The sequence below is a fragment of the Daucus carota genome, chromosome 5 (genome assembly GCF_001625215.2).
Source record: "Daucus carota subsp. sativus chromosome 5, DH1 v3.0, whole genome shotgun sequence".
Lineage (NCBI taxonomy): Eukaryota > Viridiplantae > Streptophyta > Magnoliopsida > Apiales > Apiaceae > Daucus > Daucus carota.
Window position 1 is genome coordinate 31,311,260 of NC_030385.2, and position 26,035 is coordinate 31,337,294.

At 31.6% G+C, this 26,035-nt stretch overlaps 2 protein-coding genes across 2 annotated transcripts in view; both read left to right on the forward strand.

The window, feature by feature from the left end:
* Positions 1-20,345, forward strand: part of LOC108220577 (transcription factor bHLH35) — a 46,280-nt gene extending 25,935 nt beyond the window's left edge. Inside the window, exons 1-5 of the mRNA XM_064094465.1 lie at positions 16,080-16,216; positions 16,323-16,485; positions 16,789-17,052; positions 17,948-18,118; positions 20,092-20,345. Coding sequence (XP_063950535.1) covers positions 16,146-16,216; positions 16,323-16,485; positions 16,789-17,052; positions 17,948-18,118; positions 20,092-20,181 — 759 coding nt within the window. The 5' untranslated portion in view covers positions 16,080-16,145 and the 3' untranslated portion in view covers positions 20,182-20,345. Of the gene's footprint in view, positions 16,217-16,322; positions 16,486-16,788; positions 17,053-17,947; positions 18,119-20,091 lie in introns of the transcript that reaches the window.
* A 1,544-nt stretch (positions 20,346-21,889) lies between these two features.
* On the forward strand, positions 21,890-26,035 carry LOC108221058 (pentatricopeptide repeat-containing protein At3g14730). Its single transcript, XM_017394959.2, has 2 exons — positions 21,890-23,964; positions 25,958-26,035. The coding sequence occupies exons 1-2, from the start codon at positions 22,080-22,082 to the stop codon at positions 25,969-25,971; spliced, it is 1,899 nt and encodes a 632-aa protein (XP_017250448.1). The 5' UTR covers positions 21,890-22,079; the 3' UTR covers positions 25,972-26,035.

Sequence of the window (26,035 nt, forward strand, 5' to 3'; positions counted from 1 at the left end):
ACTATTTTCATTTATGTTTAATCATTCCATTCCATTCAATTCCGTTCCATTCTCCCCGACCAAACAAAGCATTAATTTTTTTACTTAAGTAAAAAGCTTTTTTTTTTACCCAAACCAAACCTTAGCCCACTAGATTATTCCTTAACGCTTGCCCTAATTTTGTAGAAAATATAGGCAAAATGAAGGATAAAGTTGATGCATCAAATAAGAGGACCATGAGTCATGACCATCAATATTATTGACGAGCAATTGTCCAATTTCTTAGGGATCATTTGGGTGAACTTAAAATAAGTGTTTTTTACTTAAAACAAAAAAGTGGAGTAGAAGTTAGAAGCTAGTTAAGACTTATAAGTGGTTAAACTTATAACTGATTAAAGTGTTTGGCAAAGAAGTAGAATTCCTGAGACAAAAGCATTCTTAGCTTTTTATAAATGCTTCTTGAATTATTACACAAACGGTACGAACAAGTGCTTCTAACTTATAACCGAGAAGCTGGGCTTTTAAGGGGTAAACAAACACCCACTTAATGTTTTTGTTTGATGTGGGAAGAAACAACTACGGACTCTCTGAATCATCAATCAATATATATAGATAAAGGAGGATGCGGGCGTCTCTACAATCGCTCGATTCAGTCTTCTGATTTTTTTTGAATTTCGGAGAGAAAATATAGTTATAATTCAAAAAATCATGCCTAAGAATTCTAAAGCTAATCCAATTCTTTTTTTTTATTGGATTCTAAAGATGATACCATTCTCAAAATTCAAAAAAGTATACCTAAGAATTCTAAAGCTAATCCAATTCCTTTTTTTATTGGATTCTAAAGATACCATTCTCTTCTTATTTAGGAATTTTAAAAGGAGTGAAATTATATTTATTCAAACTAACCATCATGAATAAAATATAATTTATATTTAAGATTTGTAAGACAAAATAATACGTATTTTTCGATTTAGACTTATAATTTTTTAAAATTTCGAATAGAAAAGACGAAATCATGCCTAAGAATTCTAAAGTTAATCCAATTACTTTTTTTATTGGATTCTAAAGATGATACCATTCTCTTCTTATTTAGGAATTTTAAGAAGAATGAAATTATATTTATTCAAACTAACCATCACGGATAAAACATAATTTATATTTAAAATTTGTAAGACAAAGTAATACTTATTTTTCGATTTAGTCTTATAATTTTTTAAAAATTCGAATAGAAAACACGTTTTCGAAGACATTTTCAAATTTTGTCAGACACTTTTCGTTGTCCTTCAAAGCCAAACACTACAAGTAAAATGCGGGTCGTGGAAGAAGAAATCTTTGAACAAGAATGATTCAAGCAAGCAGAACTCCCGAGGGTCTTAATTAATTTCGAATTCATAAGACTGACGGGGATGTTCAACTATATTTTAAAATAATGTACTTTTATTATTTAACATTATTATAAAAACATATTATCTAAATGTCTATATTTTAAAATGATATATCTTTTTATCGATTTGTGGCAAAGAGTTTATTAGATTTATACAAGGGAGAATACGATGGTGTTAACGTGACGTGTCTAGATTTGTTGGATTTAATTTAAATTTTATTATATTAAAATTAGTCAAATTATATATTTAAAAAAAATTAAAATTTATAAAGAAGAATACGAGGTTGTTGACGTGGCGTGACTCGATTGTTGGTTTAAGTCTTATAATTTTTTTTTAACTGAATTCGAATAAAAAATAAAATTATAATCTAAAAATCAGGTTCAAATATTGTAAAGCTAAAAAGATTGTAAAAATAATATTTTTTTTTCCTTATTTATGAAACATAAGACTTTGCCTCAATCCGTCTCAAAAAACGGTATCTTATGTGGGTCGATATAACAACTCTGCCTCAATCCGTCTCAAAAAATCCGATGTACTAAATGATAGATGTATATTTTTATTATAAAATTATATTCGTGTGCACTGAACCTTCATAACTTGAAAAATGTCTACCAAATTATTTAATATTTTATTATATTTTAAAATTATTAAAAAAATATATCTTAACATTTCTAGAGTTAACTAATAAAAAGTTATATCTAAGTATGAATATTAATCAAAGATGATGCAAGCTTTGTCTATCATAAGTCGTTTGATTTTTTGACACGTAATTTTAGTTCACTTGAATTAAAATCTATTATTATTATTATTATTTTAAAATTAATAAATAGAATCCTACCCCTCTTATTGCGCCTCTAGAATTCCTTAAGAAATAGGAATTTTAACAAAAATATAATAGCTAAAATTTGTGAAATTCTAAGTAGTTTACAAATAGAAATCTTAAAAGAAAAGAGAGTATTATAATGTTTTGTTATTAGTATTATGCTTGACAAAAGAGCGGCTCAGACTAATTTTTATCAATATTATTATATTTGATTTTATAATAATTATTGATTAATATTATCTTTGATGGGAGGGCGGGTCAAACAATTTTCTTTTAGTATTGTGTTTGACAAGGGGGTCACTTAAACAAATTTTTATATTAATTATAATATTTTTTTATTAATGATATGTTTTACAGGAACATGGCTCAAAATAACTTTTATGCAATTATAATATTAATTCGTATCAAAATTTCTAAAAACGATTCTTGATTAGTATTGTGTTTGAGGGGAGGACGGCCCAAATTAATATTTATCTAAATAATAATAAAATTTTTAATTAGTATTATGTTTGACGGAAAAGCGGCTAAAATAATTTTTTTATCTAACTTAACTTTTATGCAATTACAATATTGATTCGTATCGCAATTTCTAAAAAAGATTCTTAATTAGTATTGTGTTTGAGGGGAGAGCGGCCCAAATTAATATTTATCAATTTTTATCCAATTATAATCTTTAATTTTATCATAATTAGAATAATTTTTATTAGTATTGTGTTTGAGAGTAAGACGACTCAAACTAATATCTAAATTATAATGTTTTGTTATTAGTATTGTGTTTGACAAAAGAGCGGCTCAAACTAATTTTGATCTAAATATAATATCTAATTTTATCATATAAATAATAATTATGGATATGGATTAATATTGTCTTTGACCGGGGGTGGTTCGAACTAATTTTATTATTACTATTGTGTTTGACACGATGACCCTAAATTATAATATCTAATTTTATCATAAAAATAATAATTATGAATTAATATTGTCTTTGACGGGAGGGGGTTCGAATTAATTTTATTATTAGTATTGCGTTTGACAGGATGACCACTTAAACAAATTTTTATATCAATTATAATATTTTTTATTTGTGATATATTTAACGGGAAGATGACTCAAAATAATTTTTATGCTATTATAATACTGATTCATATCAAAATTTACGCCGCCGCGAAGCGCGGTTTTTTCAACTAGTATACTTATATAAAGTAGAAGCGAGGGGCGTGTATGTGGCGCCTCTCACATCGCTCCGTTCTATATTTCTAATTTTCTGGAATTTTTGGATGAAAAATATCAAAAATTAGAACTACTTTTTTTAGTTTTGAATATATTAGAAGCAAGTTTCAGAATCTGATTTTGTTTCAGATTATTTATAGAATATAGTAGCTTGAAAATTTGAATCTGATTTTGTTTCAGATTATTTAATTATGAGAAAGTTTAGCACACAAGTCTGTCTGCACCTATAAATACTCCTATAGATTGTAGGATTTTGGATCATCTAAACACAACATCCTCTCTCTCAATACCACAACCCTACCTCTATCTGGTGATAGTTCTCTTGCTCGATTTCTAACTCGGTGGTGCCGTTCTTTTGCAACGATAAGTGAAGGCTACTTTACAGTATTAAAAAAAATAAAGGTTGCTGCAAGCAAAGGTAGTTATAGACCGCTATGTGGGAGTTGACAAATCCAAACACGGGAAAAAAATATAGTCTTGACATGATATTGATGAATGATATCAATAAATTAACTATTAGTGATGTATGTTTGTTGGTTATTCTTTTATAATATTTGTTTTGCTCATCGGACATGTTTGTTGTTGTTAATTTTTATATAATTTACTTTGTATACGAGAAAAAATTATTCATGCATTATCTATTTGCTCCGTTCAAGGCTGTTTATACAGTATTAAAAAATAAAAGTTGTGACAAGCAAGGTTAGTTATAGACCACTATCGCACGGATTTAAGTTAGATATTTTTGCGCACAATCAATCCAAAAAAATTGGAGGAAGGTGACGATGTAAGAACATGATTACCTTAAAAAAACGCAAATAAAATTAAGATTCATCGTACTTTAAATTGTTAATTACGTGTATAAAGTTATTTTCATTTTTTCACCATGAATTATATTCTAGTTTTGCCATTTTATATATTATTATTGGTATTACATCAAGATTTTGAAAATATAAAATTTATTTTATTCTACAAATATTAAATTAAATCATTAATATAATTTTTTATAGACCGCCGCAACGCGCGGATTTTCAACTAGTTGTAATCTATTTTCTAATATGTTTATTAAGACCTCCGTGAAGTTCACATTATGAATGTTTATTGATGAATATAATATTTTGGATAACTACTTAATTACATATTTTTACACTTTCGTAAATTAGCGGATATAATATTGTTCAATATTAAAAAAATATTATTTTTGAAATGTATGAAAATGAAAAGGACATCTGAAAATAAACGTTATGTAAAATAAATGAGAGTGAGGAAGGCGTATGTGACTATGTGTTACTTTAAAAAAGAAATAGTATTAGCAAAAATGACTCCTATTAATTTCTGTCCTACAGCAGTAGCATAGATTGGACGTACAGTCGTCTGGATTCTATTAGCAAAAACATGTGGTCTCTAAATATGGAAAAGATATGTCTAAGTAAAGGAACTGACAGATCTGAGACGAAAGCCCAGCCCATGCTTCGCACTCAATTGTGGTAATTGCTGTATGTATATATATAGACTTGCTGAATCAAAGTAAATTCTGGTCCATGACGTACAGAGTACAGGGAAAATTAGTACTAATGTATAGTAAATGCTACAGTACGCAATATAAACGAGATTTATAAGACAGGCTGGGAACGAAAGCAGAGTATAGGTATTTTTAATGTGCCCGTCATTCCGTCATTATTATTACTGTCGTATACTCCTTCCTTGCCTTCTATTCATTTTTGGGAAATACCTGGTGCATATAATTGTATACAAAATTATGTATATAATGATATGTGGAGGGTTTTAATTGGAATGGGATCCTTGTATTCACATCAACCACTCTAATTAAAACCCTCCCCTCAATTGCCACATTCCTCTTCTTTTTTATACTCCCTCCACCTCAATTGCCACATTACTCTTCATTTTTATACTGACACGTGTTTTAAAATTTTTATAATATATAATTTTATAATTTATTTAAAAATATTCAATTTTAAGAAGAAAAAAAATTAAATATTAAATTTTTATTAATATTTTTAATATAATAATTTCTGAAACTATATTACACGGAAGTGTTTGAAATATATGCTGAGACTTCTGACTCAAGAGAAGGGGAACAGTGTGAGAATGTAATTTGTTTCCCTAAATAATGAAAGCTGATTCATTAGATGTGGAAGTAAAAGCAGCAGTACGTATACCTACCGCTGCCGGTCATTCGTATTTTATTTTATATTTTTATGATACCAAGAGATTGTTCGTAAATATATGTATTTCATTTCAAATAATAAAATTTGAGTAGTTATTTAAAATTATCAGATTTATATTAATATTTAAATGTTTGAATTTCAAATAAACTTCAAATTCTCAAACAACTTATTCATCAAATTCAGAATTTCAAATGAAATTCAGATTTCCAAACAAAGAGTAAATATAATTTAGATTATATTCAAAAACGTTTATATTATCTTTGACACTTTGTGTTCTACACTCTTATAAATATTTGAGAGAACCTAGAAGTTACATTTAGTACTATTGACAAATCTAACATCTAGTATTATTTAATTTCTAATTCAGTTTGTTTTAATTGTAAAGTACTTCAACGGAACATGCATGTGCTCTTCCCCTGGTTCAATCCAGAGGAGACTCGCACGTCAAAATTAAAAATCTGATTTTCCTCAAGCAGTTATAAAAAAGAGCAGGGACGAAGCTACGTAGGGGCCAGAAGGGGCCATGGCCCCCATAGGATTTCCATAGTATTGTAATTTTTATTATATAATTTTGAAAAAATTTGTATTTTTTCTTTATATTTATAGAAATATAAAAATTTGGCCCCCCTCAAAAAATATTTGTTCGCTTCTAAGAAATATTTAACATTGTAAAATAAAATTTTAATTCTTAGATTTTTCTAATTTATTGTATTAGACCAAATTTAAAAATAAAAATAAACAAAAATATGCATATATATACAATTATACTATTTAAAAAAAAGATCGTAAAATGTGATATGTGATAAATATAAATGTCAATATGGTTCTTTTTTAAAAATACTAATCTTTGGTGGAGATCTTATCCAAGAGACTTATACCTCACTTCACTTCTTCATTTTCTGTTAGTCCTTGCATTATCAATTTATTATTTAATATTAATATTGATCTACTCATCTTCAATTTAAATTTCATCATCCGTAATATTTTTACTTATTTAAATTATAAAACATAATATTTAGTTTTTGAGATATTGTCAAAATACAATTTCATTTAATGTGTGTTACATGTTAATTAAAGATTACTGTATAACTTAGAGTTATTATGATGAGTTTTCTGACCATTTTATACTTAAATATATTTAAAGAGAAATAGCTAAATATTTTTATTGACACAATTATAAATTTGATTTCCTGATTTAAAAGAATGCAAAGCTTTACTATAATTTTTTTACTAGTATTTTTGTATTTATTCTATAATGAATATTTTACGGCGCTGATGAAAAATTTTACTGTATCGAAGAAATTTTTTTTGGCTTTTGGCCCCCCTTACAGATGTTTGCTGGCTTCGTCCCTGAAAAAGAGACATTTGATAAGTTTAAAACACCTAAAATGTCTTTCTGTTTTCAAATACTTGACTTTTGTGCACACATTTTTAAATTGCATTGACTGTATAGTTAGAGTTAATATTTTAAAATTTTCATTTTGTGAGTTAAAATATAAATTTAATATTTTTATTCAAAAAATAAAAATTTTAAAATAATAATTCAAAATATGCAGTCAAAGTTATTAGAATTGTGTGTCAAAAAGTCAAGTATCAAATATTTGAAAACAGAGGGAATAATATTTCAAACTCCTTCGACCAAATTTTTATTACAGAACATGTGGTTTTTTTTTTTTTTTAAACAAGAACATGTGGGTATTTAAAACACGGAATGAAATAACGGTTTTCATTGAATTTTACATATATAAATCATTACTAATTTAGATACTAAAAACTAAACAAAATATCTAATACTCATTTGAATGATGATTGGTAGCTGTTTAAATGATGAAATATTAGCATGTTTTTGGCATTGTTCAATAATAATAGAATAAGAGTGATGTATTTACATGTTTAGAGAGAGAAGGAAGAAAAGAAACTATATTCATAAAATGTTCAAGTGAGTCAACTTTACACCGCACAGCACATGAGTTTATATACAACTCTCAGATGACAGCTAAGCATAACAGAAAACAGTTACACAAAACTAACTCCACACATATTCTACTAAATAGCTGTTTACTTGAGAATACAAAGCAAGTGCAATATTAGACTTGTACTGTTGCTTTACTGGGTCCACAATGGCTACAGATGCCATTATTCCATTATCTGTAATACGCGCCCCACAAGTTGGAGATACACAAGGATTGTGTAATCCCAACTTGGAGCAAATAAACCAGTGAGAACGACCACCAAGAGCTTTAGTAAAAATGTCTGCCAGCAGGAATTTAGTAGAGATCTTGACAGGAAAAATCACTCCATTCTGCACTTTTTCTCTGACAAAATGGTAGTCCAATTCGATATGTTTAGTACGAGCATGCTGAACAGGATTCATAGCTATCTCAAGAGCAGCCTGATTATCACAAAAAACAATGATGGGCTTAGAACAGTCAACAAGTAAATCTGCAAAAAGATACTTGAGCCACATTATCTCAGTAGTAATAGAAGCTAGAGCTCTATATTCTGCTTCTGCAGAGCTCATAGAAGTAACAGTCTGTTTCTTAGCTTGCCAAGATATCAAGGCTGGTCCCAGCTGTAAACAAAATCCTGTGACAGACCTACCAGTAAAAGTGCAACCACCCCAGTCACTATCACAAAAACCCTGTAGAGTAAGATTGTTTGTGACTGGAAAGAAAAGTCCCATGCCAATTGTACATTTGAGGTATCTAAGGACTCTCAAAACAGCTGTAAGATGATGCTCTCTAGGCTTGTCCATAAATTGGCTTAAAAGGTGAACAGAATAGCTGATGTCTGGTCTGGTGAATGTCAAATACAAAAGTTTACCAAATAAGCTTCTGTAGAAAGACTGATTACTAATAACAGATCCAGATTTCTCAGAATCATACAACTTGATGTTCTGGTCAAGAGGAATAGATAGAGGTTTAGCATCAATCATATTGGCAGATGTAAGCATATCTGGAATAAATTTCTTCTGACTAAGAAATATTCCAGAATCACTTCTAGCAACCTCCAATCCCAAATAGTATTTAGCTTCACCTAAATCTTTAATGCTAAAGGCCTTGTCAAGAGAAATCTTAAGATCCTTAATCATAGCAACAATGTCACCTGTAAGTAGAATATCATCTACATACACAACAGCAATTGTGAACAATGAACCTTGCTTAAAGGTGAATAAGGAATAATCTGCCAAGGACTGAGTAAAACCATAATCCAGCAAAAAAGTGCAGAGCTTAAAGTTCCATTGTCTAGAGGCTTGCCTGAGTCCATACAAAGACTTGACTAATCTGCACACTAAACCAGAAGAACCAGGAGGTAAAACATATCCTAAAGGGATATCCATATAAACTTCTTCATCAAGGTCTCCATGTAAAAAGGCATTATTAATGTCCAGCTGAGAAACACTCCACTGTTTAGAAGCAGCAAGAGCAAACACTGCTTTAACAGTGACACCTTTGGCTACAGGGGAAAATGTGTCATGGAAGTCTACACCAAGCTCTTGAGTGTAACCCTTAGCCACTAAACGTGCCTTATAACGTTCAATTTCACCATTTGCCAAATATTTGATCCTATACACCCACCTACAGCCTACAGTTTTCTTACCAGCAGGCAAAGGAACTAAATCCCATGTGTGATTTGCCTCTAAAGCCTGAAGTTCTTTATTCATGGCTGCAACTCAATTTGGATCCAAAACAGCCTGAGCAAAAGATTTGGGCTCTTGATGATGAACAATTTTGGCAAGAAAGGCAGCATGTTCAGGGGTGAATGCATTAGGAGACAGGTAATTATCCATAGAGTGTTTAACCCCTATCACAGAGCTGACATGAGAAGGCTTGGAATTGCCAACTGAATAGTCATTCCACCAATATGGAGTTTGTCTATTTCTAGTGGATCTCCTAGTATCAAGTTGTTCAGGTTCTGTAGAAACAGAATCAGGTTCCAGATTTGTCAAAGTATCATAATCTGGTGGAGGACTTCCTGGAGAAACATCAGGGGAACCACCAGAACTGGTTTGTGGAGAAACAACAAGGGAGGAATCTGAATTAATTGGTGGCTGATGAGGATTATCAGAAGAAGCAGGATGTGATGGTGTATATGATGACTCAGGGACCACATTTGTGGGAATAAAATGATCATTAAAATTTGCCCAATGAGATGCAAAATAAGGATCATTTGACTGAGCTGTATGTGTATTATTGAGAAATGGGAACACAATTTCATGAAAGACAACATGTCTAGAAATAAACTGTTGTTTAGTGTTTAAATTGAACAGTTTGTACCCTTTGTGACCATGTGGATAACCAATGAAAATACACCTAATAGCTCTAGATTGAAACTTGTCTGATTCATGTACAGAAGCATAACAAAGGCACCCAAAAACCTTAAGGCTGCTGTAGTCTGGAAGTTCATTAAACAAACACTCAAAAGGGGTTTTGAATTTGAGAACAGGAGTAGGTAGTCTGTTAATGATATATGTTGCTGTTAAAATACACTCTCCCCAAAACTTAATAGGAAGGCCTGATTGAAATCTTAAGGATCTAGCAATGGCTAGTAATTGCCTGTGTTTTCTTTCTACCCTCCCATTCGGAGCTGGAGTATTAACACAAGATGACTGATGAGTTATGCCATTTTCAAGCATGAAAGTCATAAAGGCATTATTGAAAAACTCACTCCCATGATCAGTTCTAAAAGCTTTTACAGAAGTCTTAAAACGTGTAGACACATAAGCACAGAAGAATTTGATTTGAGAGAAAACATGAAGTTTGCTAGGCAATAGAAAAGTCCAAATTGCTCTAGAAAAATCATCTACAACTGTCAAAAAATATTTACAGCCAGTATAGGTCTCATGAGCATAAGGTCCCCACACATCTATATGGACTAAATCAAAAGAAGCACTAGCATGAGATGTGCTCAAAGTAAAAGGCAGTTTACTTTGTTTTGCAATAGGACAGATAGGACAGTGTTTATTGTAATCATCAATAACAAAGGATGAAATATCAGGAATCTTATGTAAAACAAGAGAAGACACATGCGCTAATCTCATATGCCAAAGTGCATTAGACTGTTGTTTAGAAATAGAATTGCTAGCAACAGACAAAGAGGTAGAGTTGTACTTGTAAGAAGAAGTATCCAAGTGATATAAACCAAACTGCAGACTACCACAGGCTAAAGCTGTTTGCAGATTCTGGTCCTGAAAAACACACTTATCATGAGTAAACAAAACAGATCCTCTAGTGTCCATGGACCATTTTGGAACAGAAAACAGGTTATACTGGAAACATGGCACAAACAACACATTCTGGATGTAAAAGGTAGCAGTGAAGTAGACTGATCCAAAAGTAGTAACCATGACAGAAGCACCATTAGGTAAAGCCACAGTTATAGGAGTAGATAACTGAGTAATATTAGTGAGCATAACAAGAGTGCAACACATATGATCAGTTGCCCTTGTGTCAACTAACCATGTGTGCGAATTGGTGTTTGCAAGTACAGAGTTAGAAGCAGTAATGGCCATACCTGCATATGATCCTCAAGACTTTTGATATTAGAGTTCTGAGGCATTCCTGAAAACATGCTAACCATCTTGTTGGGCTGATTTAACTGTAGCTGCATTTGAGCCATCTGATCATTCTGTGAAAACTTAGCAAAAGAAGCATCAGAACTAACATTGTTAGCTTTAGGCAGAGATCTAAAACCAGATGAACCTGCAGGAGATGTCAACTTGTCTTTCCTCTTTCAATTAGAGGGATATCCAATGAGCTTATAGCAATTTTCTTTAGTATGACCATTAAAATTGCAGTAAGCACATTTGAGAGATGTCTTTTGTTGAGGTTAGGTGCCAGATGGCTTGTTTCACACAAAACGTTTGCTAGACACCAAAGCAGATGAACCTTCAACATTAGCCACAGTAGAATTGGCAAGAGGAGAACTAACAGTGTTATAACTGTGTCTGGATCTTTCATCTTGCTTAACAAAAGCAAAAGCCTGAGATAAAGTTGGCAGAGGGTTCATCATGAGAATTTGACCTTTAACTGTAGCATTAGACCCATGTAATCTCATTAAAAATTGTAACAGCTTTTTCTTCTGATCTCGCTCAAGTTGAAATTTGTGTGAACCACACACACAGGTGAAAATTGGTTCTAAAATAGCATATTCATCCCAGAGTCCCTTTAACTTGTGAAAATACACTTCAACAGAATTAGAGCCCTGTTCTAGACCATGAATGTCTTTAAGAACTTGATAAACTCTATGTCCATTGGTACCAAAAAATCTCTCAAGAAGTTCATTCCAAATTTCTTGAGCAGTGGTAACATAGCTCAAACCATCACTAATATCATCAGTAACAGTGTTTAAGATCCAAGTAATGATCATATCATTAACTCGTTCCCATTGAGGTAACAAAGGTGAATTTTATGCAGGCTTCTCAAAGCTATATCCAGATACAATCACAAATTTGTTTCTAGCATTTAAGGCAATTTGCATTGATCGACTCCACGGACCATAGTTATCAGGTCCAATCAACTTCTTAGCAATCAAAATTAATCCAGGATGATCATTATTATGGAGAAACAGAGGATGTGAATTATTAGAGACTAAGTTAGGGTTGAATTGCGTATCATCTTGAGCAGATTCATGATTATGAGGATTAGAATTACTAGGAGTAGAAGTATTGTGCAAGCCTTGCACAACATTAGCAAAACCAAGAGGCAACATGACTGAATTCACAGAAAATATGAACTGTACGGACAATTAGGGTTTAGAAATGAAAACAGCTTACTCGGAAACAATTATCGCAGAGATCACAGAGAAAACACTATCACTCGAGAGAGAAACAAGAGATAAATCTTCGATAGAACACCGATGAGAATCCATGGAGAAATCAGTCATGTATGGCTCTGATACCATAATAGAATAAGAGTGATGTATTTACATGTTTAGAGAGAGAAGGAAGAAAAGAAACTATATTCATAAAATGCTCAAGTGAGTCAACTTTACACAGCACATGAGTTTATATACAACTCTCAGATGACAGCTAAACACAGCTAAGCATAACAGAAAACAGTTACACAAAACTAACTCCACACACATTCTACTAAATTGCTGTTTACTTGAGAATACAAAGCAAATGCAATATTAGACTTGTACTGTTGCTTTACTGGGTCCACAATGGCTACAGATGCCATTGTTCCATTATCTGTAATAAATAAGTTCTCTCTTCAAAATTATAATCTTATAAATGAAAAATCTTCAGCAATTTTATCAAACATTGAGGGAGTTTGTACAAACCGCTTAAGATAAGCTTGTTAAAGACTATTCATATTAAGCGTGATAACAGAAGCATATGAAAGCAAGTGAAATGAATGTACTATATTATATTTTCGCTTCAAAACTTTCACTCCAAAAGTAAGTTGAAAGTGAAAGTTAATTTATCTTCACTTACATTCATTTGTTTTCTTCCTAAAAAAACTCAGGAACAGGATTTTTAATCACCCTGGTCTAATTATCCAATTCTCGCTAGTTTGTTTGATTTTTAATATTATGTAAGCAAATGAAAAAATAGCAAAATTATTTAAATTCTAAATTTCATTTTTCAATATTTAATTAATTAGAATTTAATAAATATAAGAAACTATCTTATATATCTAATTCACCCATTAAACCATACTCCCTCCGTCCCTCTAAGTTGTTTACGTTGAGTGTTTGCATGCATTTTAAGGCTTCCGTAAAGTATAGTTTCATTATCTTTTTTCAAAATTTTCTTTTTTTAATAAAAGTTTATATATCAAATTTTTATTTAAAAAAAGAAATTAAAAATATATTATGAAAATATAATGTGTCAAAAAGTAACGTAAAAAAATACGGGATACCAAGACACGTACTCCACCTCGGTGGACCCTCACACTTGGTCTCTACTCTCTCGCTAGTCGCTGCACTCTTCTTGTTTTTATTCTTGTTTCTTGTTATCCTGAACTTCTTAGTTTCCCGCTCTAGTATCATTATAAACCCCTCAATATTATTTTTCCTGGACTAACTACTCCCTCCGTCCCCCTCAATTGTTTACATTGGAGGGGGACACGGAGATCAAGACAATGTGTAAAAAATGAGGAAAGTTAGATGAAAAGTGCGTAAAGTGGTGGGACCTAACAATATTTAATAATAGATTTGAGATAGTGGAAGAAAGTAGTGAGTGTAATAGTAGTTTTTATTGTTAAATATGAGATAGTAAGAGAAGATAATGGGTGTAATGATGGGAAAAACTTACTATTTATAGTAACGTAAAGAAATGAGAGGGACATCCCAAAATAGTAACTGTAAAGAAATGAGAGAGACAAAAGGAGTATTACTGTAAGACAAGACAGTGACTATTAAATTACTCTTCATGTACATAAATAGCATGTACTATTTTGCCTGAGCCCTCTCCTGCACATGCAACATACTCCGTATATATCAACGTTACTCATAGGCCAACCAGATATCCGTCAACGCCTTTTCCCGTATCCAACAGGGGAACCTTCGGTCTCAATTTAGACCGAGATACTCCCTCTGTTGTAAAAAGAGTGAACTGGTTTGATTTTTACAGAGATTAAGAAAAAGCTGGTAAAAAAAGTTACTCCTTCTATCCCTTTCATTTCTTTACAATTACTATTTTGAAATGTCCCTCTCATTTTTTTACGTTACTATAAATAGTAAGTTTTTCTCATCATTACACCCACTATATTCCCCTACTATCTCATATTTAACAATAAAAACTACTATTACACTTACTACTTTCCTCCACTATCTCAAATCTATTACTCCCTCCATCCCAATTTAGATGAGCTTTTTGCTCATTTCACACATATTAAGGAGTATTAGATAGTTGTTTTTTATTCCATCTTTATCAATATTTATTGTGTGACTTCTTTTGTATATTAGCTAGTGGTACATTGAAAATGATACTCCCTCCATTCCATTTTAAGTGTCATTTTTTGACTTGACACAACTATTAAGATGTGTAATTAATAGGTTATATTATCATAAATATAAGTTTTATTTTCTAATTTTGTCCATCAAACTACCATGAATAAATTTAATGAGAGTTTCAAAGTAAGGGTATTGTGATAAAAGGAATATACATTTGTATTGAAAACATAAGTAATTGTCTTGAAAATATAAATGTGACACTTAATTTGGAATTCAAACCCGGTCAAAAAACGACACTTAAAAAGGAATGGAGGGAGTAAATAAGAAAGGGTAACAAGGGAAGATTGTTGATAAATATGCATAGAAAAGTGAGAGACTCAACTATTTTGAGATAATTTTTTTTTTAAAAGGGTCATCTAATTTGAGATGGGGGGAGTATTAAATATTGATAGGTCTCACCACTTTACCCACTTTTCATCTAACTTTACTCATTTTTTTCATATATTGTCTTGGTCTCCGTGTCCCCCTCCAATATAAACAATTGAGGGGGAGGAAGGGAGTAAATTTAGTTGAAAAGTGAGAAAAGTGGTGAGACCCATCAAAATTTAATAATAGATTTGAGATAGAGGATGAAAGTAGTGGGTGTAACAGTGTTTATATTATTATATAATGAAGATAGTGGAAGAAAGTAGTGGGTGTAAGAGCATCTCCAAGAGCCTCTTTGTTGGCTCCTAAATATAATATAAAAAATGTGGCTCTTAGCAATTTAGGACAAAGTTAAGAGTGTAAACTCCAACAATACTCTCTACATCTCTTCTCTATTTCATATTTTATTCATATATTGGGCTCCACTACAACAAAAGAGAGTGAAAAATAGAGGTGAATTGGGTTTAAAAGATTTTTTTATTGTAAAAAAATAAGTTAGGAGCCATGTGTTGGCTCTTAACTTTGAGGAGAGAGGAGAGAGAAACAAGAGGCTCTTAAGATTTAAGAGCCACTTAAGAGTCTCTTGGAGCAACATTTTTCCTCTCCCTTCTCAAATCTCAAGTTAGGAGCCTAAATAAAGAGCCTCTTGGAGATGCTCTAATAGTGTAAAGTAGTGTTCAAAAATAGTAAAAGTAGTGGGTGTAATAGTGTAAAGTAGTGTTCAAAAATAGTAAATATGATGGGTTCATTCTTTTTGGAACGTCCCAAAAAAAATAAGATCATGTAAAATGGGACAGAAGGAGTATACATCACGGGGATCTGGAAATTTGCGTCCGGGTGGCAAGAGAATTTGCACTAATAAGTTTAATTTCCCACGTGCTGTATAGGATTCTTTTTACACTCCCTCCATCTTTATTTATGTTACATGTATCCTGAAAACTCTTATACGATATAGTTCCATAATATTTTTTTTATTTTATTTGTGAATCAAAATTTAAGATCAAAGTTTTATTTAGGAAAAATTTAAAAACATATTATGAGACTGTAGTATCAGAATGCCTATCAAAATACAACATAAAGAACATGTCGGGACGGATAGAATATATAGAGCACCGTTTATATGTAAACCTTCACACTTCAAAGCTTTCTTCTTTTCTCCAGGAGAGAAAGCATATTATCCTCGCCCCTCAGTAAGGCATATACCCCCACCCCTCAATGGAAAGCTTGGATGAATATAAGCTGTACTGGGAAACTAACAGATATTTACATGCTGAAGAACTCGACAGGTAAATCAGCTTGTTTTGTATATAGATCGCTCACTTACACCATTTCTTTGACTCTTTTTTTACGATCGGTAATGATACCTATATATCTATAAACAAATGCTAGCAGTTTGGTACTGGATGAGACATTATCAGCATACTATGATTCTAGTTCACCAGATGGACCTCACTCTTCGGTGGCTCCCAAAAACATAGTTTCCGAGAGAAACAGAAGGAAGAAGTTGAACGATAGGCTCTATGCTCTCCGTGCTGTTGTTCCTAACATAACTAAGGTATAAACACAATCTTTTTCATTCCTAATTAAATAAAATAAATAAAAATATATATAACCCTACCTAGAAAGCTTTTTACCCATCTGATCTGTGCACATCTAGCTATAAACTTCCCAGATCCTGATTTTGAAGTGCCACATACGGGTTAATTTCATGTTAAATTAATTTCGTAAATTAATTATATATGTTAATGCATTCTTACTTCGTAACTTATTGATGAAGATTAAATCTTATAACCTGCTGATTGTATTTAGGTCAATATAAATAATGTACAGTGTGTTTGTTTACTTGGTGAAATATTAGATGGATAAGGCATCGATTATAAAAGATGCAATCAGCTACATTCAAGAATTGCAAGAACAGGAGAAAATACTTGGAGATGAAATAACACAGCTAGAGTCCATGGCTTCCAAGAAAAACAAGTCCTTGTGCGAACTAGATCAGGCTGCAGCTGAAATGACGATGCTATCCACTGTATCAAAGAAGAAGAGAACTGATAAGCAGCAGCTCTTGTCCAATAACTCAGGAGGTTCTAGTCTATTACCATCACCTGTGCAAGTCATTGAGGTTATATTTCACTCATTTCCTCATTAAAAACTACTAAACTAGTGTCTTGTAACCTTGATGTTATGATTATATCCCTCCGGAGAAGAAAAGAGGTTAATTAAGCAAATTAGAACAATAATGTGTTTCTAGGGAAAGAAAATTGAAAAGAACACGATAACAGTAATGAATTTATTAAATAGATAGTATTACATGAATGCGTGGTTATAATAATTTTAAATCGGTCTTTCTAATGAAGGGCACACAATAAACATTAAATTCTATAAAAATAGCCTATTTTCATTTGTGGAGTTGATGGGAATGCAGGGGGGCCATTATCATTTATTGTTCATCCACCAATCAAAATGAGCTATTTTTATTGAAGTTAAGAATTATTGTGTGCCCTTGGGCACATCATAGAAAATCCCATTTTAAATAGATAGTATAAATGAAAAGTTCATAATTTTAGACATCCAAAAGAAAAACTTGTAATTGTTTTAAGCATGCATATTTTGCGCAAGTGGTTTTTCTGCATATAACTAATCTTACAAAAAATCACCAGAACTCATGACTTTAAACTTCTGCCATTAAATAATGGCAATATATAGTGGGTGTTTGGCACGGGCTTATAAGCCCGGCTTCTGAATTATAAGTTATAAACACTTATTTGTACCGTTTGTGTAAAAAATCAAAAAGTACTTAAAAAAAGCTACGATTAGTAGCTTTTGTCTCACAGCTTCTACTTATTTCCCAAACACTTTTATCACTTATAAGTCTTAACTTGTTTCTAACTTCTACTTCATTTTTTTACTTTAAGCAATAAGCACTTATTTTAAGCTCACCCAAACGGCACCATAGTTAGCTAGCTTATCAACCAATTAAGAAATTAGTTAATGTAATAAATATGGTTTTGTTGCAGCTGAGGGTTTCCCATGTAGGAGGAAAAACAGCTGTGGTGAGCATTACATGCAGGAAACAAAGGGACACCATAGTTAAGTTATGCGAAACTTTTGAATCATTGAAACTTAAAGTCATTACTGCCAACATCACTGCTTTCTCAGAAACCTTGCTGAAGACCGTCTTTGTGGAGGTAAAAGCGTTAAATACATTTAATGATGTATATATAGCATGATGGAATATTGTATATATTTTGTTCGACAAGTCCGGGTAGCGTTTGCTTTGGGGCCAACGGTGTCTGCTATTTAATAGCCAGGAATATAGAGGAGAGCAAAGTTCTTTATTCAGACCTATAGACCGATAGATACCCTACCCTTATGACCAGTCGGATTTATTCAAATTCAATTTTTTTAGATCGGATCCAGATTTAGATACTCCCTCCGTTTCAAATTAGATGTCCACTTTCAAAAAATCACACAGTTTAAAAAAAGTGATTATTCACAAATTAATTGCATTAAATGGGTATAATATGTGGTATGAGATTAATCTAGGAAATATAAATAAGAGATATGTGGAGGACAATTGACTTTGGAAATATGATTTTGCATTGAAAGTTGAAGTGAACAAGTAATTTGAAACAAAAAATTTTCTTCAAAGTGGACATGTAAATTGAAACGGAGGGAGTATTATTTTTAAACCAAATGAGTTTGGATCTGGATCTCAGGTATTCCAGATCGAGACCCGACTCGAAGCCACCTGATAAAAAATAATATATATATGTGTGTGTGTGTTTAGGTATGTATATTTTACTTAATTTGTATATGCTCAATACATAATTTACATTCATTTCGTCAGTATTTTATTTTTCTTAATTATTGTGCTTATGATAAATAAAATAAAATATAAATATAAATGATAAGTTAAATGATTGTATACATTTAAATTAATATGTTTTACATGTTTATTATCTAAATGAAACACATGAATCCCTTCTTTATATTCCTAATTTTTTTTTAAAAACTCAATCACCACATTTTTTATAAATAGATAATTTTTAATTTTTATTTATTTTTATTTTTTAAGTATTCAAATTAAACCCGAACCTAAACCCGAAAAAACCCAACGAATCGAATTTGGATCTTCATTTTAGATATCCGGACCCGGACCAAACCAAATATGATGGACTAGATCTGGATCCCAAAAACCCGACCCGATCCAACTCGTTGACATCCCTAACTTTAAATAAAGTAATCTCGTGCATACTCCATCCGTCCCATATAAATCTTATATGATCTTTCTTCTTTTTTGAATGCCTAAAAAAAATTGAACCTCCATTTATATCATACATTTAAAATTACTAGAATCACACATGCATATAATACACTTACTTTAGTACTCACTATTTATTTTCGTGGTTATCATTAAATCAAAACTTTAATTTCTTAAAATCCGTGCTAGTTAAACGAGGTTATATAATTTGAGACAGAGGAGTATTTAATTTGATTGGATTTCTATAGGAAACATATTTTATTGGATATATTTACATGTAACTATTTTCATATTTCATATTATCTATAATTTGAGACGAGGGAGTATTTTATATATAAATTATAAGGTATTGAGTTTCTGTTTATAGAATAGTGATCTCCATGTACCTATTTTCATATTTTATATTATCTAAAATAACACTGCATCTAATTATGCATAATAATTTGGCCAAATTTCATTTTATCCACCATTTACAACATATACATAAATAATTATTAATAACCTATTTATCATACATATGCTTTAACATATTTTTATCCGTCATACTTTTAGTTAAGGATTTTATGAGTTGGAAATGTCCTATTTTTCTTTTTATTCTTCCAATTTTCTTTATTCTTCTCGCTCAGAATTTAATTATTTTTTTCTTTTATCAATCCACAAGCCGAATGCTCGCATTTGTTAATTTGCTCTTTTTTGTCCCAAATTTCCATATACTTGGTCTTTAATTTCGCCAACTAAATCACTTAGATTGCGTTTAACTCTTCCATAATTCCATTACATCTAAATGAACGCAATCTTATTTTAAAACTTTCGAATGCTAGCAATACTTACCGCGTGGGAGTACGACACTCTATAGATGCCTAAAATATATTTGTAACCCGGTGTATGTCTCTGCAGGCAGAGAAGAAGGAGATAAATGGGCTCAAGACAACGATCGAAAGTGCGATTGCTGCTCTTAAATTTCCAGACTCTTCTATAAGCCTCTAAATTAACAATGATCGCGGAAAGAATAGATTATCATGTCCTAATTAAGATTATGTCCTTCTTCATTTACTAGAGTTGATAATGTTTCTTTTAATTTTCTACTTCTTGTAAGTTCTGATCAATAGAAACTAAGGCCTTTACGTAACCTATCATAATTATTTTTACTCATGAGTTATATTCTGTTTGATTCAAAAATGTTTAAATTAAACTAAATAATTAACGCACGATGGATGCGTAGAACAAGCGTTAATTCCAGAAGGACTTTTACACAGAAAGGTCTTGATAACTTAAGTCCACAAGGAAAAAAATAAAGAGAAAATTCTTATGATTTTTTAAGAGGTTGTTTCTTTCTCTTTTGGTTCATTCTGTTCAAATTATTTGTTAGTTTTATCGAGAAAATTTTAATAGTTAAGTTGTTAAGATTGTATTCAACCTCACTTCTGCAATCTTGTGTTATGTATTATTAAAAAAGAAAATAATTGATATCAAAATTACGTTTTTAATATACAAAAAGATTTGAGTTTTAAAAGATACTCAGCACTATTTTCGCTGAAAAGTGAAGATACATCTTCATATCTTGTCACTTGATGCTGATTATATAAAATGCGGTTATATAAAATGCATAAAAGGTCCTTATGTACCAATAAAACTTGTTGTTAGTATAGAAGTTGACGAGAGTATTTTTATAAATAGATAGAATAATTCTCAAGGTGTCATTGACGAAAGTGTTTATGTTGTTGGATAAGGAGTTGAATCTTGTTATCTCTACCTGCTCTGTTCTTTTTCATAAAATTTCAAAATTGTCCAAATCTTTTTCGATGTTGTATAGTTAATCATTATATCGAACATATCTTAATTAAAATTATTGAACGAATTATTTATAATTTTTTTTATCCTTATGCACCTTTTTCTCATCCTTTTTTATAAATTCGGGAAATGGCTTGACAATAAATCTATCAACTACAATTGATTTTCAAAATTTATCTATGTAAGAGCAACTCCAAGGGGTTGCATCTGTTAGGTAAATCAGCCTAGCTGGCAGCAAAAAGTAGAAAATATAGATATCTTTCTCATTTTACACAGCTCCAACGGTACTCACTTGTTAGCTATATTTTTAGCTATCCAATTTTGAGACGCTATATCTGTTGAACGAGAAGGCGTCTTCTATAATTGCCACGTCAGATTCTCTCCCTCCCTGCGTCTATTCTACAGCCCTATCACCTATGTATATATGTATTCATTATATTTAATAATTATATTATATATATTATTTTTAGTTTTATTGATGATAAATTATTACTTGAAAATATAGGCATTAAAATCTTATAGTAGTAAAAAAACATATTTTTAAATGATAAAATGTTTTAATTAATTAAAATAATATATATATATATAATTATTTAATAAAATTCTAAAAAATATTCATAAAAAATTTAGCCACAATAAATAATTATGATTTAAAATACAATCTTTAGAATTTAAAATAATAAAATAAATTTTTCTAAATATAGCTAACCGTTATAGCTAATACCATCGGAGAACAAAGCTTGCAGGTTCAGCAAATTTTTACCTAATCATCTATATCTATGTTTTTAGCTAATACTTATAGCTATCTCCCTTGGAGATGCTCTAATACTGTAATATTTATGGGTATGTGCAGAAATTTATCAATGCACTTGACATATAAAGAAGAATCAACTGATAAGGATACAAATAAAATTAATTTTATTCTCCATTAAAAATCTCACACAAATAGAAACTGGTCGAATGGGATAACTGGTGAACTTCAATTATGGGCATGAACTAGCACACAACATCACAGTACTTTGATGTTTTTTTGCTGATGAAGAAGCCATCTAAAAGCTATCATAGTAATCAAATTTCAATCAAGCACTTGTTAAATGGTTAAAAGACCAATCTTTTTCAGGAACCTGATAATCAAGACTCAACCTTTCAATCATTTTTACTCTTCTTCATCTCAACAATCCAAATCCTTTTTAAACCTCTCAAAATGTGTTACATTACTACAATCTTTTGCCCACAAAAATTATCTCCAAAAGGGCCAACAGCTTCACGCTTACATGCTCATAACTGGCCTCATTTTCTCTCCATCTTTAACTACAAGCTTGATCAACATGTACTCTAAATGTAATAAGACGGCCTATGCATTGTCTGTTTTCAACACTTCTGTGCATGGCCACAACGTGTATAATTACAATGCTATTATAGCTGGATTGATAGATAATAAGATGGCCACACAGGCTTTTCAATATTTTCTTGAAATGAGGGTGATTGATTATATTGTGCCTGATAATTTTACTTTCCCGTGTGCAATTAAGGCTTGTTGTGATGTTATAGAGTTGAAAAAGATTCATGGGTTGTTGGTTAAATTTGGGTTGGAGCTGGATTTATATGTTGGGAGTGCTCTGGTGCATTGTTACTTGAAGTTTGGGTTTGTTGAAAGTGCAGAAGAGGTGTTTGAGGAGATGTCTGTTAGAGATGTTGTGCTTTGGAATGCGATGATTATTGGGTTTTCGCAGATTGGCCAGTTTGATAAGGTTTTCGAGGTTTTTGGAAGGATGAAGAATCAAGGGGTTGTTCCGAGTAGATTTACCATAACGGGGATATTACCGGTTGTTGGTATGAAGGAGGGGATTGATAATGGGAGGGCATTGCATGGGTTTGTAGTGAAAATGGGTTATGATTCTGCTGTTGCAGTTTCGAATGCTTTTATTGATTTATATGGGAAATGCAAGTGTGTTGATGATGCTGTAAGGATTTTTGAGACGATGCATGAGAAGGATATTTTCTCATGGAATTCGGTTATATGCGTTCATGAACAGAGGGGTGACTATTATGGAACCTTGAGGTTTTTGAAAAGGATGGTTTTTGCTGGGATGCAGCCTGATTTGGTCACTGTTACTACTGCGCTTCCAGCCTGTGCTCACTTGGCTGCTCTGAGGATTGGTAGCGCGATTCATGGTTTTATTGTCACTAATGGACTGGTGAAACATAAAGATAGCAAAGCTCTTGATAATTTGCACATTGACAATGCTATTATGTATATGTATGCAAAGTGTGGAAGTTTGAGTGTAGCTCGGTTGATTTTTGACAAGATGGGCAATAAAGATACAGCATCATGGAACATTATGATTATGGGTTATGGAATGCAGGGGTTTGGAACCAAGGCGTTGGATACTTTTTCTCGCATGTGTGAAGCTCAAATGAAGCCTAATGACGCGACATTTGTTGGGATTTTGTCAGCGTGTAGCCATGGAGGCCTTTTAAGCCAGGGGCGGATGTTTCTTGATCATATGCAACCGATATATGGTGTAGTTCCAACTATAGAACACTACAGTTGTGTGATTGACATGCTTGGTCGTGCTGGGCAGCTTGAGGAGGCATATAAATTACTAATAACGATGCCAGTTAAGGGCAACCCAGTGGTATGGAGAGCCTTTTTAGCAGCATGCAGACTTCATGGAAATGCAGATTTGGCTGGTATTGCTGCCAATATAATATATAAGTTTGAACCTTTTCATTGTGGAAGTTATGTGCTAATATCAAATGTTTATGGAGCTGAGGGACGGTATGAAGACGTATCAGAAATAAGACATACAATGAGAGAACATAACTTGAAGAAGACACCAGGTTGTAGTTGGATCGAACTTAGTAATGGTGTGCATGTTTTTGTAACTGGTGATAGAACACATGCAGAAGATTACCACATCTATGCTGCACTAAAGCACTTGACTTCTAGTCTGAGGGATTACAAAGATGTCCCAGGTATGTTACATTGTATATTTAAAAAATAATTACTTCATACCACATTGATTCTACTGCTTTGGAGCAATAGCTAGAAGCATAATTCTTTTGCAGTATAATTGAGAAAGAAAGAGAATCGAGAACCATCTTTAAAAGTTTTACTCAAAGAATCTCGTCTATAGTTTATTTAGTTTAGCATCAACACTTGGCTCCCCGTCCCCCGTATTGAGATTAGTTCTCCATATGCAGCCGGCTCGTATGAAACAGTATCTTGGACTTTTTTGGCATTTGTCATATTTTTTCTTCGCTTTATTCTATTTTTTGAAATTTTCTTGAATTAATTCCAATTTCTAGAGTTTATTTGGCCCATAAAAATATTTTCATATTGTCTCAAATTTTTTTTTGAATCTTTAGAATTTATCCTAATTGTTTCGGAAATATCTAGGAATTAATTGGATTTTTTAAAAGAGATTAAGAATAAATATGAAATTATTAAATTTCTCTGACCATAATCAACTCGACTTAAAAGTTCATGTAAACCAGGACGGGGGCCAACTGGTCGGCCGAATAAACTTCCATGTCAAACTAGGACCGAGGCCAACTGGTCGACCGAATGATACCGACTTAGTCATCAACACCAACCGGGTCGAACCAAGTGTCAGGTCACCTAGTCAACCTAAATTCATCATTATTTTTTATTTTTTCAAGGTCGAAATATATTTGAGATTGATAGTTCGATTTAGGAGATCGATGATTATTATTATTATTATTATTATTATTATTATTATTATTATTATTATTATTATTATTATTATTATTATTATTATTATTATTATTGTTATTATTTCTTCTAAGATCGACTTATAAATAGAAATATTTAATATTGGGTCAATTCAACATTGAGATATGTTATCGACTTGAGATCATCTTTTGAGTACAAAAATTTCAAAGTCTCTCTAGGAAATTCTAAAATTCTCATTGTTCTTGAAATAGCTGTATCATCTCAGGGGTTTTGGATTTCATCGGTGGAAAGTCCCAAACTTTTTTATTTGTTTTATCTAATTTATTTGTTTCAATAATCTTCTTCTTTGAGGAAGTATTTCTCTCCATTAATTTGTTTTTCTAGATCTATATCATCGGAGCTTCCGGTTTATTTTTGCTATTCAATTCAGGAGGAGCTTATTGGATAAAAGAGTTAATCGTCTATCCTGTGGTTTCAATTGTCATATCTAACTTTTTTATTTTCATTTGTTTTTAGTTTTGCTTTTATTTTGATTTTCGGCTTGTATTTCAGGCTGTTTTCTTTTCTTGGTGAGAGCTTCTTCTTTTTTTTCGCTTCTTAATTGTAAGAGGGGGTCTTTGGTGACAAAATTTTGTATGAAAGTCGATAGCTCAAACGATAGTGACATGTTAAAGAGGGTACTACTAATACTAATTCAAGGAGAATGCATGAAGCATGTACTTGTATTTGTATATACATTATTTTCAAAATATCATTTAACTGACTCCTTATGAGAACATGCGTTTTATCCGACTCGATCATCAATATAGATGTTATATGGTTTTTTATTATTAGATTAATATCTTTATTTAAAAAAAAATACAAAAATTTCAAAGAGACCGGATTATAGTTGAGTATTTTGTTCGCCTAGTTTCAAGCTTTTCATTTGACCAGGGTGAGATTCTAATTTCTGCTAAGGGCCTTATCTAGGCCTTGGCATTGTGGGCCTTTTTGGACCTCTTTTGAGCATTGATATTTTTGCATGCTTCACAAATTTATTTAAAATTATGGAAGCTTCCGAATATAGGGCCTATTCGACTTTTGTTGTAGTCCATTTAATCCTATGAGGTTCTCTAGAAATTTAGAGAATTTTACTGAATTTTTTTTGAATAAATATCTCTTATATTTATTAATTTTTATTTATTTTTGAATTATTTCTCGGAGGTTATAAAGAATTCTTTTTTTTGACAAAAGGTTATAAAGAATTCTAATTCTTCTTCTTCTTGGTTGTAGGCTTTGAGCCTTAACAAAACGGGCCTCAATTTATGGTTTTTGTACGGGTACCAACCGGTTCCTTGGCCTTTCAACATG